This window comes from Pistacia vera, unplaced genomic scaffold (assembly GCF_008641045.1).
Source record: "Pistacia vera cultivar Batoury unplaced genomic scaffold, PisVer_v2 Contig243, whole genome shotgun sequence".
Taxonomy (NCBI): Eukaryota; Viridiplantae; Streptophyta; class Magnoliopsida; order Sapindales; family Anacardiaceae; genus Pistacia; species Pistacia vera.
This window is the reverse complement of record NW_022196050.1, coordinates 873,416-899,230: the sequence shown is the minus strand read 5'-3', so window position 1 is coordinate 899,230 and position 25,815 is coordinate 873,416. Positions and strand designations below refer to the sequence as shown.

At 32.6% G+C, this 25,815-nt stretch overlaps 3 protein-coding genes across 5 annotated transcripts; all 3 read left to right on the top strand.

Moving 5' to 3' along the window:
• The first annotated feature begins 10,358 nt into the window (after positions 1-10,358).
• Positions 10,359-12,366, top strand: LOC116131799 (probable disease resistance protein At1g61310). Its single transcript, XM_031417471.1, has 3 exons — positions 10,359-11,327; positions 11,745-12,069; positions 12,332-12,366. The coding sequence occupies exons 1-3, from the start codon at positions 10,359-10,361 to the stop codon at positions 12,364-12,366; spliced, it is 1,329 nt and encodes a 442-aa protein (XP_031273331.1).
• Positions 12,367-12,471: 105 nt separating this feature from the next.
• Positions 12,472-20,441, top strand: LOC116131798. Its single transcript, XM_031417470.1, has 7 exons — positions 12,472-13,917; positions 14,266-14,733; positions 16,386-17,051; positions 17,592-18,184; positions 19,031-19,393; positions 20,074-20,197; positions 20,397-20,441. The coding sequence occupies exons 1-7, from the start codon at positions 12,535-12,537 to the stop codon at positions 20,439-20,441; spliced, it is 3,642 nt and encodes a 1,213-aa protein (XP_031273330.1). The 5' UTR covers positions 12,472-12,534.
• On the top strand, positions 20,171-24,044 carry LOC116131781 (pleiotropic drug resistance protein 3-like). Of its 3 annotated transcripts, XR_004128300.1 has the most exons (5): positions 20,964-21,304; positions 21,522-21,610; positions 21,697-21,750; positions 21,851-21,941; positions 23,730-24,044. XR_004128300.1 is itself a non-coding variant. In XM_031417455.1 (4 exons), the coding sequence occupies exons 2-4, from the start codon at positions 21,605-21,607 to the stop codon at positions 23,864-23,866; spliced, it is 237 nt and encodes a 78-aa protein (XP_031273315.1). In that variant the 5' UTR covers positions 20,171-20,197; positions 21,522-21,604; the 3' UTR covers positions 23,867-24,044. The 3 variants fall into 3 exon arrangements, 2 of the variants coding, with proteins under 2 accessions (XP_031273315.1, XP_031273316.1); XM_031417455.1 differs by lacking the exons at positions 20,964-21,304; positions 21,697-21,750 and adding an exon at positions 20,171-20,197 and having other exon boundaries at positions 23,727-24,044; XM_031417456.1 differs by lacking the exon at positions 21,697-21,750.
• The last annotated feature ends 1,771 nt before the right edge of the window (positions 24,045-25,815 follow it).

Sequence of the window (25,815 nt, the reverse complement as noted above, 5' to 3'; positions counted from 1 at the left end):
ACTTCTCTCTCTAAACTTTATACTTTGAGCTTGTTAGTTGTGTGAGCGTTAGGCTGCTTAACTCATTGTCGAAGAGTTAAGGCCGCACGAACTTAGCAAAGAAGTTAAGTGCGTGACAATAAGGTCAATTTTATCTTTTCATATAAGTAAAACCACGCCCCGTTATTTTGCAGTTACATAATTTGAATATAAATATATATGAATATAATGAATATAAATATACTTGAATATAATGAGATTCGAGAGCTTGAATTTATTCAACTCTTGTTGGATTAATTTATACCATCAATGAGACCCGAGCAATATAAAAAATACTTAATGACATTTATACATTTGTTTGAAATCACGATAAAGATTAGGCAAAATCATAAAAATATATTTAAATATTTTTCAAATTATTGTGAGAAAATTTCTTAATAATTAATTCAAAATTAACAATTCAAAATTTAAATTTAAATATATTTACATTTTTTTTTTAAATCATTACACCATATTAAAGTAAAAAAATAAATTTCGTTTTGCAAGTTTACATTAAAAATTTGTGGGGTTTATTACATTGTCACCCTAAGGTTTGACAGTTCCCTCAATTTCGAAAAATTAATGCTATGATTCTCAAATGTCATTCATGTCTGTTAAATGGAATGGTTCAAAGGATAGAAGATATATTTTGAATAAATTACTGGTATTTTTTTTATTAATAACTAAGGATACAAGTAGAATAAGCATATTACATAACTCTTGCAAGTTTCATTCATAGAATACATAACATAAACATATGAAAAGTACTCTTCTCTCACATTTAACAGTAGTTGAAATGACAAGATCAGCATCTACTAAAAAAGTTATACTGTCAAAAAAAGATCTAGTATTAGAAGATGAACCAGTTTTAAGGTGACTAAATGTCTCACCATCAAGATCATCAATCTCTCTATAGTTTTCTTGCACAACAAAAGTTTTGCAAAAGAAGCAACCTGTTAATCAATCTCAACCACAACCACAAGTACAATAACTTTCTAAATTCAGTTAAAATGATGATGAAGTATAAGTGTCACTAGTAGAAGGTGCTAGAAGTAGCGAGGCACAAGATAGAATTAGCAAGATCAATGCATTCATTATAAGTTAAAGGTAACATCAATTTACAGCAAAAGTTGGGAGTCCACAAGGACAATTCAGTGATATACATAATTGCAAATCAATATGGTTGACACAGAAAAGGATTACGTCAATTTATCAATTGAGTTAATTTGACTAACATAAAATATTTAATACAGTATTACCTGCCAAGCTTAACGATGCCATGGATGTCATGGGACTTGAAGATTTCATTATCGAGAATAAGTGAAATAGGTCATAAATGTGATGATTGAGACAAGCACGAGCATAAACTATCCAATAATAAGCCTCAATAAGTTGCAGAGTTTCAGCAGCGCTAACAGTCTGCAATCCAATCCAGCTCATCTAACTCTTTCAAACTAAATAAATGAAAATTTTTATGTTGGTTGAGTTTTAGATATTTTCTTCTCCAAAGGCAATTTGACCTTTCTACCCCTAATTAGTAGGAAAAGTGGGGAGTGAATTGTAAGGATTTTTCATGGAGAGTATGTTGTGATGGGGGTGAGTTTGTAATGAATCAAAGGATATGGATGGAATTTCCAAAGAAGAGTAAGGGCAAAATGGGAATGATTGTGTTTTTATTTCATTAAAAGGAATTAGAATCAAAGAACCCTTCATTTCTTCTTCTCAAAAACGTGACTCTTCATTCTTCTCCTCTCAATTTCTCTTTTCTTTTGATCAAGGATTTTCAAGGGTTTTTGAAGTGATTTTGGGGTAGAAAAGCAACCTAAGGCTTCCTAAGGTAAGGATTTCTTCTTAAGTTGTGTGATTTGGGAGTTTTAACCCATATTTGAGTTTGAGGGTTTTCATTCTTTTGGTTAAGATTTGAGGAGTTATCAAGCTAAACAAGTGAAAGGAAGAAGATTGGTGAAGTCTCTCCATAGCAAGTAAGTAAAACCCAACCCAAGTTGAGATTCATGAAATTTCTTGATTAGGGTTTTGATAGAAATGGTGTATGTATGTGATGTGCATGTAATATGCCATGTATGGAGTATTCAATGGAAATTTCTATGCTTTGTGAATGTTCTTACCTTGCAAATTTGAGAAATGAGTGTTGGTTTGGCAAGGTAGTTGAGATGAAATTTAAGGGGTATTATGAATCCCCTTTTTGGAAGTGTTTTCTATGGCAGGTTTTGTGGCTTTGTGAAGGGGTTTTTCCCCATTTTGGATGGTTAGGAAAAGTTTTAGATTCATGACTATGAGATAGTTTTATAGTGCACATGAGTTGTTTGATGAAATGCCTAATAGAGGTTGAGTGGTAGTAATGAACCTTAATTCTTGCAACATTGCATGTTGGCATTTCACAAGTGCATTAGTAGAGATGAATCATCCATGTGCATTGTTATATGCATTGAAAAGTGACCTAAGAAAGAGTAGAAAACTTTGTGTATAGAAATACCCTATGAGTAGAGAGCTTAGTGGGTAAAATTACTCTAAGGGTAGAGAGCATTGAAAAATGCTACAATAGAATGAGTTAGAAGAGTAGTATAGTTGGGATGATGCTTTGTGATCATCACCCGACCGTTATGGGAATCGGATTGATGCTTTGTGATCATCATCCGAATAGCCTTAGAGAGATGGGTCGATGCTTTGTGATCATCATCCAATGGCTAGAAGGAACGGGTTGATGCTTTGTGATCATCACCCGATAGTGACTAGAGATGGGTAAATGCTTGGTGATCATTACCCAAAATTCATGAGAAACGGGTAGGTGCTAGGTGATCTCCACCCGATAGTTAGGAGGAACCGAGTTGGTGCTTTGTGATCCTCACTCGGTAGTCACTAAGAAAGGGTTGGTACTGTGTGAATTCCACCCGATAGCCATAGAGAGTGAGATGGTGCTGTGTGAACGCCATCCGGCCGTACCTCCGGTAAGATGAGGCCATGATGTTAATAGAAACAGAAATAGAAACAGAATTAGAAAAGGAAAGAATTAAGAGTCACACACGGGGACAGACAGTTAGAGAGTTTTACTTACTGAGCATTATTTGTGCTCACCCCGTTATTTTCCTTTGTGGATGCAGGTTCTAGGTGATGATTCGGTTGGAGGGGCGTCGGCGCGCGAGGAGCAATAGCTACACTGTTCCCCTATTTTGTCTTTTGAAATGCACTTTTGTAAACAGTAACTTTTGTGTATAAAAGACATGTGAATATTAATGAAAAGAAATTTTTTGGGCCCAATTATCCATTGTTAATTGCATGCATAGTACTAGTTTCAGTAGGTGTTACAGCCCTCCTGTAAAAAATGGTCGAATCCCCCTAATGAAGGGGTCTTCCCTATTTTATACTGAACCGAAGCGTATAATCATCACTAAATCCGTGGTTTGGTGTGATTGTCAGTAGATAAATCTGGCTTTATGTCCCATTTCCCTTTTTCCAAGCTGACAGCGCACGACTTGTTGCAAGAGAATGGACGCGTGTGGGCTCCACATCACTCGGCAGGTCTGACGTGTGCATGCTGCTCTGACGGGAGCAGGTCGCCCTTCACGTGACTTTCCCACGTCAGCCCTTTGTTTCCTTGGGCATAACAACGCACAACAAAAGTAAATATATACAAATATACTAATTTTAATCCAATAGAATATCAGATTGTTGCTACCTTAACCAATATAGCAAATGTCGTTTTGATTTCTAAAGTGTATTTCCAGGAAGCTCAGCTCATGAAGAACAGCTTAGCTGGACTAAAAGCTGAGTTGGAACTCTGCAATTTACTTAACTCTTCTTGATGAGCTGAGCTTCTTGGAAATGCTCCACAAGGCATGGAATTCAGGAATTACAAAAGCCTTTTATATTCTGAAGTAATTAAGCTGTTTTTATTTCATTTCAGCACTGTGTTTTTGTTTTACAAATACTTTCCAGAAATTGAGACGACGTTTATTCTCAAATCTTAAGCAATAAATTCAATTTCTTCATTTTTAGAAAGGGTTAAGGCAACAACAATCTGATATTCTTTTGTCCTTTAGTTTTTGTTGAATCCTAGTTGGGGAGAATTCTGTTAAGTCTTAATTGGTGGAGATGACATCAGCCTATAATTTAGGAACATATATCTCCTTTAAAACATTTTTTTCTTTAAAAAGAAAAAAATACTACTTTTAGTTAATATTTAATTTTATCAAGGTAGATTTGAATAAGAATATAAAGGTAAATTTTATATTTGATTATAAAGGTAAATTATTTTAATTTAAAAAAATTTTAAAATGGGTTTCGATTTATTGACAATGGAGGCCAGTAGACCACTCTTTGCTTAAATATTTGTCCACTAACAATGGATGGGCTTAAAACGACAAATAATTGCTGGGCCTAGCAACCCAAAACTAGAAAGCAATATTACATAAAAATATAATTATAATTACTTTATTCAATTTTCTAAAAAATTTGAAATATATTATTTAAAAATTTTATAGCTGATGTAATTGTATGAATAAAATAAACATAGTTGTTGGTTTCTACCAATTACTTTGAGTCTTTGATTACAAATCAATAAATGTAAAAATAAAAAAAAGTCCCTTTAAATTGTGAAAAGATTACCATCTCATTAATGAATTCTCAAGTTTACTTTCATTAATGAATTCTCAAGTTTACTTTCATAAAAATATAATTATCATGGACTTTTTAAACTGAAAAGCAACTTGAAATGTTGCTGCAGGGTTTGGAACGATCCCAAATAGGAATAGTTTGTAATAAACTAGAGAATTGAATATATCAAATATAGGTAACTTTGTTCATCGGCCATTCTTTATGTCATCAATATTATGCGGATAAATAACAGTACATTGCAATTTTGAGTTCTGATAAATATCAATTAATAAGCACAGAATAACGTTGGGATAACGAGGTGAAAGCATTATGTTTTATTGCTAAAATTTGACAATCATTTATGCTTTTATAATTATAAATTAGTGCCTAAAAAATAACCCCATAACTGTCATTTGATATCTCTCATGAATATATAATTCAAGAAATAAAAAAAGAAATTTATGAGTCTATAGAAGTACCATTGAAACTTTGCAATGGTGAAGCATGAGTAGACTTGATATCTCGTTTGTTGTTAATATACCATGACTTAGTTTAGGATTGTTAATAATTCTAATTAAATATGAATATTATAACCCTAGCATAGTAAAAGAAGCTGTGACATTATGCAATAAATTATTGAACTTAAGAAATTAAAGGAGAGGTATATGAATATTATAACCCATACCATAGGCGATTTCTAGTGAGTGAATCGAACAAAAATCGCAAAATAATGTCGCCAGAAAAAGCCTACTGTCGTCGACGATTGGGGAGGTGAATGAGGAAGGGGTGAGATGGGTTTTGGTCAAAATGCTAAAGAGAGTGTTTTCGTGGTGATGCAAAATTTTGTCATCGTTGGAAACATGCTTTATTTGTCGATGTTGACGGTGGTATTTAAAGTGTATTTAACAGATTTCAAACCTTTAGAGACTTAAAATAATTTTGGTAGAATTTTTTTTTTTTATTAGATTTCAAACTTTTGGATACTGATTTGACCCGCGAATCAAATCAGTTAAATCGTTCAGGCCGGGTGGCTTGTCCAGGTTACTGCACGAGTTGGGTTTCTAATCACTGGTCCAAAGTAACAAATTGATTATAATTTGTGGCAACAACAAATGAAGATGATTAACGGCCGCAATTAAGAAATCCGACACAATCACATTCTTCATTTCACATACTGCTTTCATACACTCATCAGCGTGTTTGACCTTAATGTTCCTTTTCACTATGCCCACCCCATGTTCCTCTTTCCTCAATTACCCTTTTAATTATTATTAGTCCTAAAAAATATATTAAAAATAGCAGTAATGCATGTCAACTTAATTAGTTTTTTTGTTTGATAAATACTTAACAAGGCTGATGTTAACTTCAGCTACTATGGCTTCATTTGGTTGGATTTTGAGAATACTACTTTTAGTATTTTCAAAAAAGTTAAACAGTAAAATACCAAAAAACTCACAATATTATTCAAATTTATTCAACATTTTTTAAACCCTCTAAATTTGTTAATTCAATTAAATACCCCTAAATATTTTTAATGTTTTTATTACGGTGACTCCGACCACCCTCCGGCGATGGTGGTCGACTGTCCGTATTTGAGGGTGGATTAAAGAAAATAAATTAGCTCATACTAGAACCATTAAACCGTTGTGATTCTTGTGAAATCGAGCTCAGCACAGATTGATTTTTCAGAGAAAAAGAATAAACAAATTTATTGACTGAACTCTCCTTTTATTTATTTTTATTAGCAAAAGGTCAGACGAAAATTAATTATGTAAACTTCCAAAAAAGATATCCCTTTAGAATTATAATTGTTTTTTCAGGAAAAAAATCCAAGGTTGATTAATGCATCATCAGTATGATAGATATTCTTTTGGGTCATTTTCTAAAAGGAAAAGATATTCTTTTGGGTCATTTTCTCAATTTCCTTTGCATGTTCAGTATCCCATCTCAGCTAATTCAATAATTATTTCTCCCAGAGTTCAATGATTAAATAATAAAATCTTTTTCAAGTTTTAAAAATAACAAATTTTTTTTATTGAATTTTCCAATAAAATATAATCTAATAAATATTTATTAAATATAATGAAAGTAAGAACAAAATAATAATTTTATATAAATTTTAATTTACAAATTAAGAATTAGATGACGTTACAACTTACAATTGGAGAGTGGTTATTTATTATTTTTCACAAAAGTGCTATAAATAATCATTACAAAAAGTGAGGGGTAATTTCAAAAATTCTTCCTCTGAAAAATTGAAGAAAGATTTTTGTACCTTCCCATTTTGAAGTGTTTGAACAGTTACTAAAAAGAAATAAACAAAAAAAACGAAAAAAAAAAAAAAGAGAAAAATCATGAATACAAAGGGTATAAATTATTTTCCTCTTTATTTTTGTCTTTACATTATTGCTCAAACTTAAATGCCTTCTTCATCTTTCCTTCTCTTCCTTGAAGTCTACAATCAAACTTTTACAGACCATGAAACACGTTTTGGTAGATTATAATAATATTTCCTTGGAAACTTAAACTTTATATGAAACGCGTTCGGATCCAGCTGGAAAGCTAAACTCAACTACTCAAGCGCTTTCTAGTTTCTTCTTCTTTTCTTCCTCCCTTCAACACTTTAGAGGGAGAACGACTTATACATACCCAAAATTTATCGTAACAACAAGTTGGTACCTAAAAGGTTTTGAAATGACAAATAGGTACTTTTCGTCATGTTCTGTTAGTGATTTCTGTTTATTACTGTTTATTAATAGTGAAAAGACTAAAATACCCTTAAAAGTTTGAATTTTAGTTTTTTATAAATTTAAAAATTTCAAAAAACCCCCTAAGTTTACAAATTTCACTAAATACCCCAATATATAAAAGTTTTATAAAATAACAAAAACACCCCCCACCGGCAAGTGCCAGATTTCGACCACCACCGCCGGAATCTGGACGGAAAGTTGCGTTACGACACAGACCCGTCGGATCTGTGTCGTAACGCGTCGATCTGGCCTTTTCCGGCCAGATCCGTGGCTGATCTGGCCGGAAAAGGCCAGATCTACGGCTAGATCTGGCAGTAGATCTGGCCTTTTCCGGCCAGATCCGTGGCGGATCTGGCCTGAAAAGGCCACATCGGCACTTTACGACACATATCCGATGGGGATCTGTGTCGTAATGCAGTTTTCCGGCCAGATTCCGGGGATGGTGGCCGGAATCTGGCATTGGGGTGGTGGGGGTATTTTTGTCATTTAACAAACTTTTTATATATGGGGTGTTTAATTAAATTAGCAAACCTAGGGGGTTTTTTAGAAATTTTTAAATTTATAAAAAACAAAAATTGAAACTTTGAAGGGCATTTTAGTCTTTTCACTATTAATAAACAAAAATCACTAACGGAATATGACGGAAGGTACCTATTTATCGTTTCAAAACCTTTTGAGTACCAACTTGTCATTACAGTAAATTTTGGGTATGTATAAATAGTTCGCCCACACTTTAGACGTCACTTTTATCGATTTTCACATGGTGTGTCTCCACTGCAGTCAATCATTCACTGTAAACTTAAAATCAATTGATTGATGTTAATTGTATCTCTCTTCTTCTTCAGTTCTCTTCTCTCTCTTAATCTTTCATAAATAATTCAAAAGCACTTTTCCCCATAAACCTCTGCGAGCGAAAGTGCTTTTGAATGATTTAAAAAAATAATATAATAATATTATTTAATTAAAAAACAATCCAACAATTTAAATAATATAAGATGCGTTTTGATTTATTATTTTAGGTAAAATTTTAGGGATAGTATTTGATAGTTGAATAGGAGAATATTACGAGATAAAATTTAAAAATTTATGAAAAAACCCACAAGGTTTGCTAATTTAATAAACACTCAAATATATTAAAATATTATAAAATGACAAAAACACTCCTACGACCCGCAGTGTCAAATTTCGGTCACCACCACAAAAATCTGACCGAAAAATTGGATAACCACACATACCGGTCGGATCTAACAGGTATTCAACCGATATGGCCTTTTCCGGTCATATCCATCACGGATCTGACCGAAAAAGGTCAGATCTAAGGCCGAATGTGGCATTCGACGGTCGAAAAAGGCTATCTTTGGCCGTCAGATCTGGCCAAAAAAGGTCAGATCTGGCCAAAAAAGGTCAGATCTGGCCATTACCAGTTATTTCCGATGGTTGTGTGACTGCTATGACAGATTCCGGCTACCAAGGGCGGTGGTTACCGGAATTTGGAAAGTATTGGTAGTGGGGGTGTTTTTATTAATTTTCAAACTTTTTTTCTGGGGGGTATTTAATGAAATTAATAAACTTATGGGGTCTAAAAATAATTAAAAAATATACTAATATTTTGGGAATAACGTGCCAAACAACATTTGAAGAATAGGATTGGGAATATGGATAAAACCAAGAAGCCAAACGCACCCATAATCATTAATTTATTCTTCTTAATCAAATATATTTATATTAAATATCTACCAATTAATTAAACACATTTTTCTAAAAATTCTTAATAATCTTCAAGCTAATCTATCTTTCCAATAATCCAATATTCTCTGAACCAAATGCCCCATAAAAATTTAAAATTTAAAATTAAGATAAAAATGAACTCTAAAAGTTTGAAAACTATATCATAAATGCCCCTTCGTCCTAAGTTCATTACGGTATTTCTTTGATAGGATATAGATAGTTGAAATGGTAACTTTTGTTTTATAGGAAAGTGTTGGGATAAAATGGTAACTTTAGTTTAAGAAAGTGTTTGTAAATCTAAATGTAATGAAGTGGCAACCGGCAAATAGGGATATGTGATAAAGTTTTTAAACATTGAGCGTCTGGTTGATTAAAAAAAGTGTGAAAGTTGTCATCAAACGATAAATTTGAAAACCTCAAGGGTAATTTGTGATATTCTCCCTTAATACTATTTAGGTCTGCAAGAAGTATAGGGTTTAAATGTTAGGTTTATTGGATGGCCGAACGACATGCACCTACCCATAGTTTGCCATAAAGACATTTGATACCCAAAAGGTTTGAAAATGATAATTTGATACCCAAAGGTTTGAATGTTAGGATGTAATTACTTGTAAAGAAATGAATCAAAGTAAATTGTGTTCTGTTAATTTTATGCTTTGTTTATTGCGTGTTTTAGCTTTGGTTTCAACAATCAGGTCCCACAAACAGAAAAAGTTGAACACGTTATTCTGGTCATAATTGATGTTGGTAATTAATTGGAAACTTTATATGAAACGCGTTTGCATCTAGCTGGAAAGCAGTTCTAAGCTAAAATCAACTACTTTCGTTGTCTTTTCTTTTCTTCCTCCCTTGAATCTCTCTTCTTCTTCAGTTCTCTTCTATCTCTCAATCTTTCAGAAATCACTCAAAACCACTTTCACTCACAAACCTCTCTCACCTCTTCAGATACCACTAAAATTAGTTTTACTCTGAAACCCGATCGCTTGATTTTTCACTCCCCTCCTCTCCCCTTCCCTTATTTCTTATTATTATTTTTTTTTTAAAAAATCCTTTCCCATTTACTTATTTTTGGTTTACCAAAAAAAAAAAAAAAGATCTTTTTAAAAAAAAAATTCAGTATTTTCTCCTACTCTTTTTCTGTTATTTGAGTTTGCACCTGTTATATCTCTGTTTTATTATTACTTTTTTTTTTTTTTTTTTTCTATTTTTCAAACTTGAGGAAAAAGTGAAGCAGAAACAGAAAGTTTTAAAATGGTTTTAGAACTTATTGGGGCTATCGCTGGTGCCGGGAGTTTTGTTCTGGATGTTGTCAAGTGCTTCGCAGCTCCGATCGGGCGTCCATTTAAGTACTTGTACAACTACAATACCAATTTCAAAAATCTCGAAAAGGAAGTTACGAAGCTGAAGAATACAAGAGAGGCAGTGCAGGTTGAGGTTACTGCTGCTGGAATAAGAATGGAAGAGATCAAACAGAGCGTTAAGGATTGGCAGACTGAGGTGAACAGTACCATTTCTGAAGCAGAGCGGTTGGCTGAAGAGAAAGGAAAAAACCCTCGATGTTTCAAGGGATTGCGCCCCAACTGCATCACCGGCTACAAACATAGCAAGAAGGCATTCAAATTAAAGCGAGATGATATTGGTCCACTCCTGCTGCAAGAAGAGAAATTCGACAGCGTTTCCTATCCTACTATTCCACTAGAGAAGAACTTTGACAAGCTCCGGGATGATGTTTTGAAGCTGAAGAATGCAAAAGTCAAAGTGCAGCATAAGGTTAAGGAGGCTAAAAACAATGTGGAAGAGATTGAAGAGGCTGTGAAGAAGTGGCTAGAGGATGTTGACTCTATCATTGTTGAAGCAGAGGAGTTGATTGAAAACCAAAGTTCAATTGGCACTGACCGCAAGACCCGCTACCAAAATAGCAATGCAGCATCCGAATTAATGGTGGATAATATTGGTCCACTCTTGCAGCAAGGAGAAAGATTCGATAAAGTTTCCTATCCTACTATTCACAAGGAGATATGGCTTAGATCTAATGAAGATTATCTGGCATTCGAATCAAGAAACTCCACTGTGAAGAATGTATTGGATGCTTTACATGATGAGGAAATCTACATGATGGGTGTTTATGGGATGGGTGGTCTAGGAAAGACCACTCTTGTGCAGGAAATCGGTAGGAAAGCCGAGAAGGATAAGCTCTTTGATGAGATTGTTTTTGTTGAGGTAATGTTTAAACTAAGGGGTTTCACTTTATTATATTACGATATTTATTTAGAGTGATAATCATTAATATTTAATTTACATGATTAATTTTATTTGAGTGAAATCAATTAGACTTTACTCTTCTATATAAGGATGCATGTTTCCCTTAATAATTAAGGAGAAATAAGCACTCAATAAAACATTGTTTCTTCTTTTTTAAATTAATGAAGGCATCCTTATTTTCCTTATTCTATTTGTACTATCATATATTTTAGTTTAGTTTATATATTGAGGTTTCCTTCGTATATAAGGCTTTAGGCTTGCTATTACTTTACTTTTTGTATATGAATACCTTAAAACAGATTAGATATCAGTTTACAATTTTTTTCTCTGTTAGTGTATATAAGGCTCTCCATAATATTTTTTCTTTTCTTATAGGTAACAGAAACTCTGGATGTAAAGAAGATTCAAACAGAAATTGCAGATAAGTTGGGAGTAAAATTCAACAACCAAAGTGAAAGAGCAAATAAGTTATATGAAAGATTGAGGAACGGCAAGAAGATCCTTTTAATTTTAGACAATGTTTGGGAAGATCTTGATCTCAAGACTATTGGTATTCCTTCTAAAACTGATCGTGGGGGATGTAAAATAATGCTCACAACCAGAAACTTAGACGTGTTGCAGAAGATGGACTCCACAAGTAATTTCGGGATGGGTATATTGGAAGAAGAAGAAGCTTGGAACCTGTTCATGAAGATGGCAGGTAATTGTGTTAAAGAATTTTCACTTGGCTGTCTTCTTGGTTTTCCCAATTTTTATAACGTCCATAAATATTACATGTAGTTCTTGTCCTTGTAGGAGAAGGTTTATTCGTTTTAATTAGTTAATACACAAAATTTCAAATCTCTCTTTTTTTTTTTTTTTTTAATTTGTTGTGGTTTGATGTGAAAAATGAAAGATTAAAGTAAGGATAACATGAAAGAATTTCAAACTTCAAAGTTTAATTTCACTTGTATCCTTGATAGAAAACAATGCCAGATTAAGGGCATTAAGTGAGTAAAATAGATTAGATTAGACTGAAATTTAAAAATAAGAAAACAATGCCAGTGGAGTTTCTTTAGATATTTAAAAACTTTTTCGCAGTTTTATTTACAAAGGAGTCCAATAAGATAATATCTAGAGGGAAAATCACAACACTTTTAACTTTTCTTGTTTTTAAATCCAAAGCATGTGGAGAGAAAATGCAATTAGTATAATCATTGCTTCCTGTGTAGGTGATTACGTTATTCAAGCATGTGAATTGAATTCTTTACCAAAAGATGTATGTAAGGAATGTGGGGGTTTGCCTATTGTCATTTGCACAATAGCAAAAGCCTTGAGGAACAAGAGTCGTCCATCTGCTTGGAAAGTTGCCCTGCAAGAATTAAAAGCGCCTTCACCGACAAAGTTTATAGGATTTTTGGAGAAGGAATACGTGAAGATCGCCTTGAGTTACAACTATTTAAGAAATGATGAGCTCAAGAAAACTTTTCTAATTTCTAGTCTCATGAAAAATAATACTTCCATTTCAAACTTGTTCAGACATGTTGTGGGTCTGGATATACTTCAAGGAGCTAACCTGAAAATGGAAGAAGCAAGAGATAGACTAGATAAATTGGTTTGCGAGCTCAAAGACTCATGTTTGTTATTGGATGGTTTCACAACGGGACAATTTGCTATGCATGATGTAATTCGATCTGTTGCTATAACAATTGCATATACAGACTACCATGTATTTACGGAGAGAAATGATGTTGAAAAGGAATGGAAGGACAAAGATAAACTCAAGAAATGCACAAAAATCTCCTTACGTCCTAGTAGTACTATTATTAGTCAGCTTTGGCCTGAAGATTTGGATTGTCCAAATCTTGAATATTTTTGTATGACTAATATATGGAACACTTCTTTCCAAGTCCCAGAAGACTTCTTCAGAGTGATGCCGAAGCTCAAGGTTTTAAATTTATTTGAAATGCAGCAATTGCCGTTGTCACTTGATCTTCTAACAAACCTTCAAACATTGTGTTTAGATCAAAGCAAAATTGAATATGTTGTTATCATCGGAAAGCTAAAGAAACTAAAAGTTCTTAGCTTACGACATTCATATATTAAGGAGTTGCCTACAGAAATAGGTCAATTGACTCAGTTAAGGATTTTAGATTTGAGGTATTGTTGGCAATTGAAATATATTGCACCAAATGTGATATCAAAATTATCACGACTGGAAGAATTGTATATAAAGGGATGTCCTATTCAGTGGAAGGTTGAAATAGTTGAAGAGTTCAAGCACTTGGCTCAAGTGACCACTTTAACATTAGTTATTAAAGATGACGTTGTTTTGCCTCAAGGCTTCTTTTCCAGAGACCTTAAAAGGTACGAAATCTCCATAGGACATTCGTTGTTAGACCCACAGGAGCGTGAGTTCACACGGGTGTTGAAATTTAAATTTAATTCTACCATCTCTTTAGAAGATTTACGGAGAATCAAGAATGTTGAATTCTTATGGTTAACTGAATCGTTAAATGTTGAGAATGGTGTTTATAATTCTGAAATGAGGCCACTTTTTGAAGAGCAGGTTTGGTTTACGTTATCTTTATACTCTTTATTATATATTTTCATTTGTTAACATATAGTTTGGCATTTTTTGTTCTTCTCTATTTGCGTCTATGATTTTATTTATTTAAACTTTTAGTTAAATTTCTTTATTGAGTACTCATCTTCAATCTTATAGTATGTCATTTCATCAAATGGATTTCATCAATTCATGTTAGATTCCATGATAAAAATTATTAGACAAAATACAAAATTTTAACATTATGGCATGTCATTTAGAAATCCAAAAGAACTAATTCTTTTTATTTTTATTTTTATTTTATTACTTGATATAAGAAAATATTATAATAACATTTAATTCTCACTACAGGTTATCTTCCCTGATTTAAAGGTCTTGGCATTGACAAATATTAAGTGTAGAAAGATTTGGGATAGCCAACTTCCAACTTCCTCTTGTCAAAACTTGACAAAATTGACCTTGATGAGTTGTAGAAACATAACATATGTGTTTCCGTCTTTTATCGCCAAAAGTCTCTGGCAGCTCCAAGAACTAGAGATAAGGGATTGTAAGGTTTTAGAGGAGATTGTTGCTAAAGAAGAAGGAGCAAATGCAGTGGTCAGTTTTGTCTTTCCGAATGTAACCATTTTCAAGCTTGAAGATCTACCACAACTTACAGTTTTCTATCCTGGAATACATACTTTGAAATTACCAATGTTAAAAGAGTTGATAGTGATGAATTGTGGTAAGTTTTCTTCAATCAATCTGGACTTCCAAGAGAACGATAAGGAGGGTGAAACTCATATTTCAGAGCCAAAATCTCTCTTCTTAGACAATAAGGTATGCATCTCTTTTTTCTTTGTTTATTGAAAAAAGAAAAAGAAAATAAACTTTCTTTATATATTACATAAATTTATAACTTGAATTATGGAATTCTTTGTAAATTTTTAATTTTCCATGAAAGAAGATTTCGAAAAATTAAGAATAAAAAATTAATGGTTATTTGATTTTTGACAATTTTGTTACATGATCTTATCAATTTAACTTATCAAAGTGCTACATTTGAAAAGATAGATCATCCAATGTAATTCTAGAAATAATCAAAATGTTTAAAATGAATCACCAAAATATTTTTATTTCTATTATTGGAAACTGTTATGTAAATCTTCCTAATCTTTACCACACAATCAAGATAAAAACAACCACAACAATACACACAGAAATTACCGTGGTTCACCTATCCAAGATTGGGTAGGCTACATCCACGTTGAGCTCCGGAATCAGAGGAGCTCGCTGCACTAATCAATTACAATCAAGAGTTTACACCACAAATCAAAGATCACTCACTCAAGAATACAACACAATCTTTACCGTAATCCTACCTAGAGAACACAATCAGATTCCCTATTTCCTTGAGAGTAAAACCCCTCTCACTTGAATGAAAAACCAAACACTCACTCACCAAGATTACACAGATTGAATGTAACAAGAGAAAAAGAAACCCTTCAGCAATTGCTCTACAATTCACGAAGAAGAAAAACGCTACAGCTCTTTCCCAATTTGTTCCTTTATATAGTGTTGACCAGATTGTGGATTTTCAGCCATTGGATCTGCAGTTAATCAACAGCCAAGATTTAATTCAGCAACTCCCAAAACGACGTCACTCCACTTATGGCCAAAACAGCACCGTTTCATGTCTTCAACTCAACAGAAACATTATACACAAAAAATTTGCAACTTGAAAACTTGCTCAATGTTATCACTTATTCAAAATTCTTTTAACATGATTTGGAAGCAGAAAAGAGAAAAAAATAAATAATAATAATAATAAATAAAATATCAGTTCATTTTTTAAACAAATTATATTTGGGTAAATTTCAATCAATTATGTACCAATTTCTTTGTAAGTAGTGATTTTATTTAAATTTATGGTAAGACACTATCTAATGTAATATTATACCTCTATATCAATCATGTCCATTTGACAAATTATTTTAACATGATTTGGTAGCAGACAAGAACAAAAAATTTGAAACAAAATATATTAGGGTAAATGTTAATCAATTATGTGCTAATTTCTTTGCAAATATAAATTTATACTATTTGTCAGTAGAGTTATGTTATGGTAAGACATATCTAATCTTATAGGTTATAAAATCATGTTTTAACTACATTTAAAATTTTAATTTAAAAAAAAAAAAAAAAAAAAAAAAAAAAAAAAAAAAAACCTGTCCAAAGTCCAACTTATCATTAGGATGAGCCAACAATAAGTAATTTTAATATTGATTTGAAATTTGAAATAATAATAAAATGTAAGTTATTAGTTTTAAAATATATTGTAGTTGAATTATAAAAAACAATGAATTAGATTTAAAAATGAAAAAAGAAAAGCCTATTTAATTTGTGTTTGGGTTGTGAATTATGAGCCAACAATTAAATTTTGTTTTAAGAAAATAAAAAGCTAATTTGATTATGTTTCAATGGATTTGTAGATCAACTCTGATTTGGAGGAATTGAAATTGACAGAGATGAAATGGCAGAATCGATCTAAAACTCTTGATATCAACTTTGATAAATCAGCAAATATTCCATTTGCACTCCTTGAGAGATTTAAAAATCTAGAAGGTCTTAAACTATCTTGCTGTGAATACAAAGAAATATTCTCATGTGGAAAGGATGAGAAACAGATGCAAATCACTCTAAGGCCATCCTTAACTTCTTTCCAAAATCTTAAAGTTATGGAAGTTTACAAGTGCAATCGGTTGATGAAGTTAATAACATCTTCAACAGCTAGAAGCTTGGTGCAATTGAGAGAAATGAGCATAAAAGATTGTGAAATGTTGATTGAAATAGTAGAAAATGAGGGAGATGCAACGAGGAGTATTGAAATAGTTTTTGACAATTTGAAGAAGTTGTCACTTACAACTTTAAAAAGTCTCACTTGCTTTTGCTCTGGAAATTACTTTTTCAATTTCCCATCTTTAGAAGAGTTAATTATAAGGATTTGCCCCAATATGAAGACTTTCTCTCAAGGAATCTTAAGTACGCCAAAGTTACACAAAGTCAATTATGACAGCTTGGAAAATATATTTGATTGGGAGGAAATGACAGCTAAATATAACCTTCATACAATCACACGAGAAGCATACAAAAAAAAGGTATATGTATTCGATTAATTAGTTTAAATATTTATTTTTTAATAATATTATGTTTTTAGTGTTAATTATAAGGATTTGCTCCGATATGAAGACTTTCTTTCAGAGAATCTCAAGCACACCAAAGTCAGACGAAGTCATTTATAAGAGGTGGAAAGATACAATTGGAGGGAGGGAAATGAAAATAGAAAATGACCTTAATACAACCATACAAGGAGCACACAAAAAAATGGTATATGTATTCAATAAATTAGTTTAAATATTTATTTTTTATTTTTTAAAGTTAGTTGGTGTATAGGCTGAGTATTATTGTTGAACTAGTGGCCAATCTCACATCACTACTAGGATACAACAAACTCCATCTATATTTTTTTAAGAAATAAAAAAAAAATTACACTGATTTATAAAATTATTTCTAACAACCATTAAAATATTCTATTATATTTTATTTTTCTCCTTGGTTCCTGTTAAATATATATAAAATTATTACACGTTTTTAAGGGAAGTATTAATTTTAATTTGATTGACATTATTTTTCTTTAGGTTCGTATCAAATTGTTTAAGGATGTATATGCAAACACTCGAATGGAGGATGAAGAACACGCTGGAGCACTTTCAAAATTAAAAGATTTAAAGTATATTTGGAAACAAGACTCCCAATTGAACTCTAGTCTTCAAAATCTTGATTGTCTGGAGGTGCAATATTGTCACAATTTGATGACTTTGCTGCCATCTTCAACATATTTTGAAAATCTAACAACTTTGACGGTGACCAAGTGCAATGGAATGCAAAACTTAATGTCATTTTCAATAGCCAAAAGTATGGTGCAATTAAAATACTTGTCAATTCAAGGATGTGAAATGATGATAGAAGTATTAGCAAACGAGGGAGATGTAGAGAAAAGTGAATTTGTTTTTGAGAAATTGAAGGAGTTGTGCTTGTCGAATTTAGAAAGTCTCACTTGTTTCTGTTCTGGGAATTACACCTTAAAATTTCCAATTTTGGAAAGCTTATTTGTGTGTAAATGCTTTAAGATGAAGACTTTCTTTGGAGGAGGCTTAAGCATGCCAAGGTTAAAGACGTTGAATGATAAAACTTGTTCGAAGAGTGACATTGATACAATTTCAACAATCAGGTGCTACGCAGAATTAGATGTCTCCTTCCTTGGTGGCTAACGGCCGTATGACATCTCTTAATTTTTTAATTTCACAGATGAAATTGCCAAGTTGAATTTGTTTTCAATGATCGGCAAAATTAAAATTGAAATTGGCTTGAGATTGGGTGAAACTTGTATGCTGGGTTGTGTGAAACTTTCTTCTTCATTCTTCTTCTTCTATATTGTCAACTGTTTGTAATGCTAAGTTGAAGACACAATTGTTTCAAGCTTTAGCTTTTGTGCACCAAGTGTTCGATAAATTGCCTCAGTTGGTTTTTTTGTTACATTTTGAAGCAAGGAATACACACAGGTATCAATTTCCATGGATATTCAAAAATGTTAATTTTGATATTTTTATCTATCCCTACTATTCTATTTCTATTTATCTCTGCTTCTCCTCCACTATGACTTGGGAAATAAGCTTTTTGTACAAATCTTCCTGTAAATGGGATATATCTTTCTACAGGTTGCTATTAAGAAGCAAAAATTGGAAAATATCGCACACTACATGGTGGATGTAATCTGTAAACCTGCTGGACTCGATCACAACTATTGATCCATATTCATTTAGTAGGTCTAATTGGTTTCATTCCTGAGATACTTTTCTCAATCATATGATGTACAATTTTGTTTTTAACTCATTTTTCTTTAGAGCTGTGATTTTAGATGTCAAATCATACCCTCTTGCTAATTCTTGTTTTTTTCTTTCTGCATTCTCATTTATGCAAGGAAACAGATAATGGAAAGAAACCAGTGGATAAAGTTCCAAACCACCAACCTTTCATAGCTTCACAACTATGAACCAACACCTAAAAAATGGCACAGTTTGTCAGAACAAACAAGAATTAGTCTAACAGAGCTCGGAAGAAGCTTAAAGTTCTCTTTGAGATGTAAGACATCTTCGAGTCAAAGAGACATCGGGAAGGATGATGATGAGGCGCTCGTTTCTGATGTTGAAATTGTTCAGCAATGGGCTGCCATTGAGAGGCTGCCGACTTTTGACTGGCTCAAGGCTTCTCTATTCAATAAGGAAGGAGAAGAGAAGGTTGTGGATGGAGAGGGGAAGAGGGTGGTTGATGTCACGAAGCTTGGTCCAGTTGAGAGGCGTGCTTTTATAGAGAAGCTTATTAAGCATATTGAGCATGATAATCTGAAGTTGTTGGGGAAGATTAGAGAAAGAATTGAGCTGTAAGTGTTTGAATTTCTTCACATTTTGGATTCTATCATCTAGGTTATTGCCAAGTTTGAGTCTTTGGTAATGTGCTTGTTGAAAGTTTGGTTTTTTAATGGTGGTTCTATGAGGTTTCAACTCAACATTAGTTTAGGAATGTGGTCCACTTTGAAGGAATCTACTTAATTGAAGTACTTTTGTTTTAATTGTTTTGGGTTGCAAGCAGGTTTGTAACTTTACTTAATATGCTATTAAAAATTCAATTTTTTACTGTGATCTTCTTAAAAACTAATTTCAACATGCTTTTAAGTAGATGAACTTTTTACTTGGAAGAAATCTACTTAAATGAAGTATTTATAAGCTAATTGAAGTATTCATGTTGAAATTATTTTGGGCTGCAAGTTTGTAACTTTAGTAATATGCTTATTGGAAGCTCAATTTTTGATATATTGAGTTTGGTTTGCCTTATGAGGTTTAAACTCAGCCTTTAGTTGAGCAAATGTAGTTATCTTAACATAAGGCTACTTAATTCGGAAGTACTTATAAGCTAGTGTCAATTTGCCTGTGCATTGGTTTTACTTTATTTGAATGCTAAGATTGTTAATGTCATATTTTTCCTTTTTCTCAGTGTGTACTGTATGTAGTATTGTCTATCAATTGTTTACAATTAAAGGCTTGTCTTGTTTTAATTTTGTAGAGTTGGTGTGGCATTGCCAATTATAGAGGTGAGATATAAGAATTTCAATGTGGAAGCCAATTGTGAGATTGTTCATGGAAAACCGCTCCCAACTCTATGGGATTCTCTTAAACTTTGGCTTTTGGTAAGTATCTTCATTTTGTGTGAGCACAAATTGAATCCATAAGTGCTTATCTGACTATAAATAATGTGTAAAATTTATAATAAAGAGCATTGATTAGTCCTTTACTAAATCTTTCATTGTTAAAATTTCTTTAAGATGTAGCTTACTTGCAGCTTTGAATGCTTTTATTGGTTAGTTGAAGTTGAACCTTGTTTTACAGGTTCTCTCAAAACTTAAGGTTCAAAGTCAAATCAAGCTAAGATAACCATCATTAATAATATCAATAGCATTGTTAAGCCTGGAAGGTAATATTAAAGATTTATTGTTAGTCAAATTAACTCATTTATGAATTGACACAATCCCTTTTGGGTCAACCATATGGATTTGCCAGTATGTATATGGCTTAATTGACTTTTTGGAGCTCTTGTGTTTGTTCTAACTTGATGCTACTTTGACTAATAATGGATGCATTGATCTTTCTAATTCTATCTGGTGCTTCTTCACTTCTGAAGACCTTTTGCTTGTAAACTTATTTGTAAAAACTTAATTTCTTATCTAATGAATAATTCATATAGTAACCTTCAAAATCTTTTATAAGCAATTTTCTTTTATCAGAACCAGTAAGTGTGGATCACATTGTAATATAATGAGGTTTAAACATTTACATCTTTCTAGTAATTCTATCTCCCTGTTTATTTGGCATGTGCCATGCTTTAACGAGGTGTTCCATATCTAATGGTGGAATCTAAACAGAATTTAATGAAAACACCTTAGAACATAGATGCTTAAGTTGCTTAGCAATTTTTTTTGTGAAGCAAATTATGTGGTAGATTCTGTTCACCCAATTGTATGCATGGCTTGTCGATTTTTGTTGCACTTGATGTTTGTTGATAGATAACTAGGAAAGGTTTTAATTTGAGATGCTCTATCAGAGAGCAGACTAAATTTTGATTGACTTCAGAAAGTGGTGAAGAAAACCTATTTTCTGGTAGAATTTTTATGGAGGAAAATTTAAAAGGCTTATGGGGATATGAAACCAAATGTGTGTTTAAGTGTGCTTGAATTATTGCAGGATGACTCACCATGATTTTAAAGACTCTCTCAGGAAATCTTGACAAATCTCTAAAGGTTTCAGAATTTCTTTGTAACTCACCATGATTTTAAATACATTTGGAATGTTACTATCTTGAGTATCAGACATATGCATGAATCTATAACTAAAGCTCTAACCTGCAGAAGCATGATAGGATCATAAAAGAAAAGCTCGAGGCATCACAAGTGCATGTTTTTGATAGGTTTTTCAATACTGTAGTATTTGATTGTGCCTTACTGTTGTACCATACAGTTGTATTATGCAAATATAATGATGGAGGTCAGTAAAGAGAGAAGAACGTACGAATTGTTTCAGATCTAAACATAGATACTTGCATGAAGGTATTTGTCTACTTTCAATCTCATGTTTTGTTCTATTTGCTTTTGGTACAAATATCAAATGTTCACGACAATGGTTGTTTTATTAGGCAATTTCTGCCAAAGGATGAAAAACTACCCTTAAAACAGATCATGTTTTAAAGGTATTTCTCTTTGTTGAAGATGTAACCATACTTTATTTGGTTGATTTGCATCCGTGCAATGCTATAAGTTTATATGTTAACTGTCTTTGTGGCTTCTTAGGTCCTTGGACTCGATATCTGTGCTGACACAATAGTGGGAGATGAGATGAGAAGAGGCATCTCGGGAAGTCAAAAAAGGAGGCTGACTACAGGTAATTTTTTGTAGAAAGGTTGAAAGTTTTAGGTTTTTGGACGATGCATTGGCTCCATGTCATCACTTAATTGGTAGTAATGTTTATGAAATAACTGATTAGATGCATTTGATGATAACGTTAGAAGATCAATTTTACATTAAGTTGGGCAAGGGAAATGGTTGTTGGTCCTATAAAGCCCTATTTATGGATGAAATATCAAATGGTTTAGACAGTTCAACAACATATCAGATTGTAGCTTGTCTGCAGCAGCTGGTGCATATCACAGATGCTACCATATTGATTTCACTTCTTCAGCCACCTCCAGAAACCTTTGAACTCTTTTGATGACATCATTATAATGGAGGAAGGGAAGGTTTCAAGGACCACGCGATCAAGTTGTAGAATTTTTTGAGGACTATGGATTCAAGTGTCCTCATAGTAAAGGTGTAGCTGACTTTCTTTAGGAGTTAAGTACATTATAGCTTACAATCATTTCTTTTCCGTGCTCAAATGTTTGCTGTTCAGCTTTTATCTTAATTCTTTTTTTCTGGCAAGTAATATCTAGAAAAGATCAAGCACAATACTGTTACCACACTGAAGATCCTTACCATTATGTTTCAGTAGATATGTTCTGTCAAAAATTCAAGGAATCTCCTCTCGGCAAGAAGCTTGATCAGGATCTATTAGTGCGTTTCTAAGTGGCAACTACTTAGAGCTTGCATAAGATCTCACACACTCATTTATGCATTTTTTTGTCTTTAACTTTCCTTTGCTTCCCTTTGTTGATGTTATGGGTGCATTAAGGTCTGGTGTTCTAATAGCATTAATGGGTGTTCGTGGATCTGGAAAATCCACTCTTCTAGATGTCCTGGCAGAAAGAAAAATCAACTTTCTATCTTTGATCTCCTTGTTTAACCAACACCCATTTAAATTTCACATGGAATAAAATCAACAAATAAATCTAACAAAGTCATCAAATTTTTTTCAAATAAAAATCATAAGGGCTCGACTGTGGCGGCTTAGAAGAGAGGCATAGTTACGGGTTGAATGCTTGAGCTGGGGTCAAGTCGTGACGGGCTGCCGTTCGCCGGCGGCGATCCATGCTTGTCCTTGCTCAAATCTGGTCATGGCTGCCGTGTTTTCTTTAATTGGTAAAGAGAGAGAAATAAAAGAGAGAGGGCAGTGAATTAAGAGAAGAAAAAAACAAAAGAAAGAGGGGAGAGAGAGAGAGAGAGAGAGACGAAGAAGGAGAAGATGAAGTAGAAGGGCAAACAGAAGAAGAAGAAGCAAAAAAAAAAAAAAAATATATATATATATATATACACTTTAGTTACTTAATTACCTTAAAACCGTTAGTTAGTTGATTAATTACCAAAAACACTTTGACCAATTAGACTTACACGGACAAATTACCTAAATGCCCTTTTTTCTTTGACTTTGTTGACTTTTTGAAAGGGCGTGTTCAGTTCAGGGGAAATGATTTTCTAGGGGGGTTCTAAATACATTAGAAACATAATGGGGGAGTTTGTAATTAAAAACAAATGGGACCACTTGACCAATTAAACTTTATTTATTAAAATATATTTAACTAATAAAAGCAAAATTGAATTGGCTTGAGATTCGGTGAGACTTGTATACTTGGTTGTGTGAAACTTTCTTTATCATTCTTCTTCTTCTATATTGTCAATTGTTTGTAATGTTGGGTTCAGGACATAATTGTTTCAAGTTTGAGATCCTTACTTAGCTTCTGTGCACCAAGTGTTCGATAAATTGCCTCAGTTGGATTTTTGTTACTTTTTGAAGCAGGGAATACACACAGCTATCAAATTCCATGGATATTCAAAGATGCTATTTTCTCTATTCCTACTATTTTATTTATTAAGCATATCGAGCATGATAATCTGAAGTTGTTGAGGAAGAACAGTGAAAGAATTGAGCTGTAAGTGTTTGTATTTCTTTCCATTTTGGAATTTTGAGATTTGAATTGTTGCCAAGTTTGAGTCTTTGTTAATTTGCTTGTTGAAAGTTTGGTTTTTTTATGGTGGTTTTATGAGGTTTCAGCTCAAAATTAGTGTAGGAATGCTGTTCACTTAGAAGGAATCTGCTGTTGTTATAATTGTTCTGGGTTGCAAGCAAGTTTGTAACTTTACTTAATATGCTTATTGAAAGTTCAATTTTTTACTATGATCTTCTGAAATTAATTTCAGCACGTTGATAAACAAATATTTACTTGGAATAAATGTACTTAATTAAAGTATTCATGTTGAAATTATTTTGGGTCAGGTTTGTAACTTTACTAATATGCTTACTAGAAGCTTAATTTTTGATATATTGGGTTTGGTTTGTCTTATGAGGTTTAAAATCAACCTTTAGTTGAGCAAATGCAGTTTTCTTAAGACAAGACTACTTTATTTAGAAGTAAATATAAGCTAGTGTCAATTTGCCCTGTGCATATTGGTTTTAATGTCATATTTTTCCTCTTTCTCAATGTGTATTGTAAACAATTGACAAAAGCAATTGTTGTTTGTCAATTGTTTACAATGAATAATTCATATATTTAAGCATAGGTAACCTTCAAAATGTTTTATAAGCATTCTTCTTTTATTAGAACCAATATCTCTTGAACCATCAAAATATGATTTTTATTGAAATTAATCAGAAAGCATGTTGAAAAATCATCAAAATATGTAGTTATAGTTAACAAATTAATTACCCGATTAGCAAGTGAGATCCCAACTTTTTTCGGGTTCTTGTAACTATTCTGTTCTTTTGTTGGATCGATTTTATATGAGTATTAAGGGCTAAGAGGGCCTAGTTCAAATTGAATTGGCCCATACCTCTAAGCTCGAGCTTTTTTATTTTATTTTTTATTAATTTTTTTTTTTTTTGAGTTTTTAAAAGAGCATATACAAATATTAATTAATATGGAAATTAATAACATAGAATATGAGATTACTAACGCATTAAAACATAAATTCTTTACATTAAATGTTGGATTATCGATGAACATTTTGTGTTACTAGTCTATCATTTCATGTTATGTTATCGGTTTTTGTAACCTTTTATTAAGTATGACACTAATATCTTATATTTTGCATCATTACACTATTATTCCACTATAATCTTAAATATATTTTTAGTTGATAGAAGCTTACTTTGGCCATCTGACAAACCATAAAGAATTCTCTGATCTAGAAAAAAATTTGTCATCTTTGATTGGTTTTGGGTTGAGGGTCTTGACATTGTTATTTATGTTGAAATGTCAAAGTCCTAGGATCAGATAAGACAGAAACCAAAAAGCTATAATAACACTTTCCCAAGAAACAAACAGAAAAATCCTGAGAGAAGATCGAATTTTCGAGAACTGAATTTTATTAGTTTCAGCTCAGCTTACAAAGAATTCTTGAACTGCTTTCATACTAAAATGAGTCCACGTTGGCCATCCGTGTGACACTTACAGATTTTGCAAAGAAACAAAATTAATTCAAGGAAACACAAAATGACAGCTTTTCCATTGTTGATCATTTTTTCCAGATTTTATGAAATTTCAGTTGAAACCCCAACAGCTTCGATCTGAAGTTGTTGAGGTTGTGGGGTCCAATTGTATAGTGAAACAGCATTGTTCCTCTAACAAGAGCTAACACCATTTAACAGAATCTAGCAACCTCTGTTAATGTAGCCGTTGAGTTCAAAATTCCCAAACACTTGAATATTAACTGGAAACAGAGGAAACCAGAGGAGATTGATCTCTTCTCTGCTTGGTGGCTACTGACTCCGTAGCATCCTTTCCTCCCTAAAGCCACGCAGTAAGAATTTTCTACTACAGCTTGCACACCAGAATACACAAATCATTTCATAACATGAAAAAGCAAAGGGGTTATCTTATATTTGT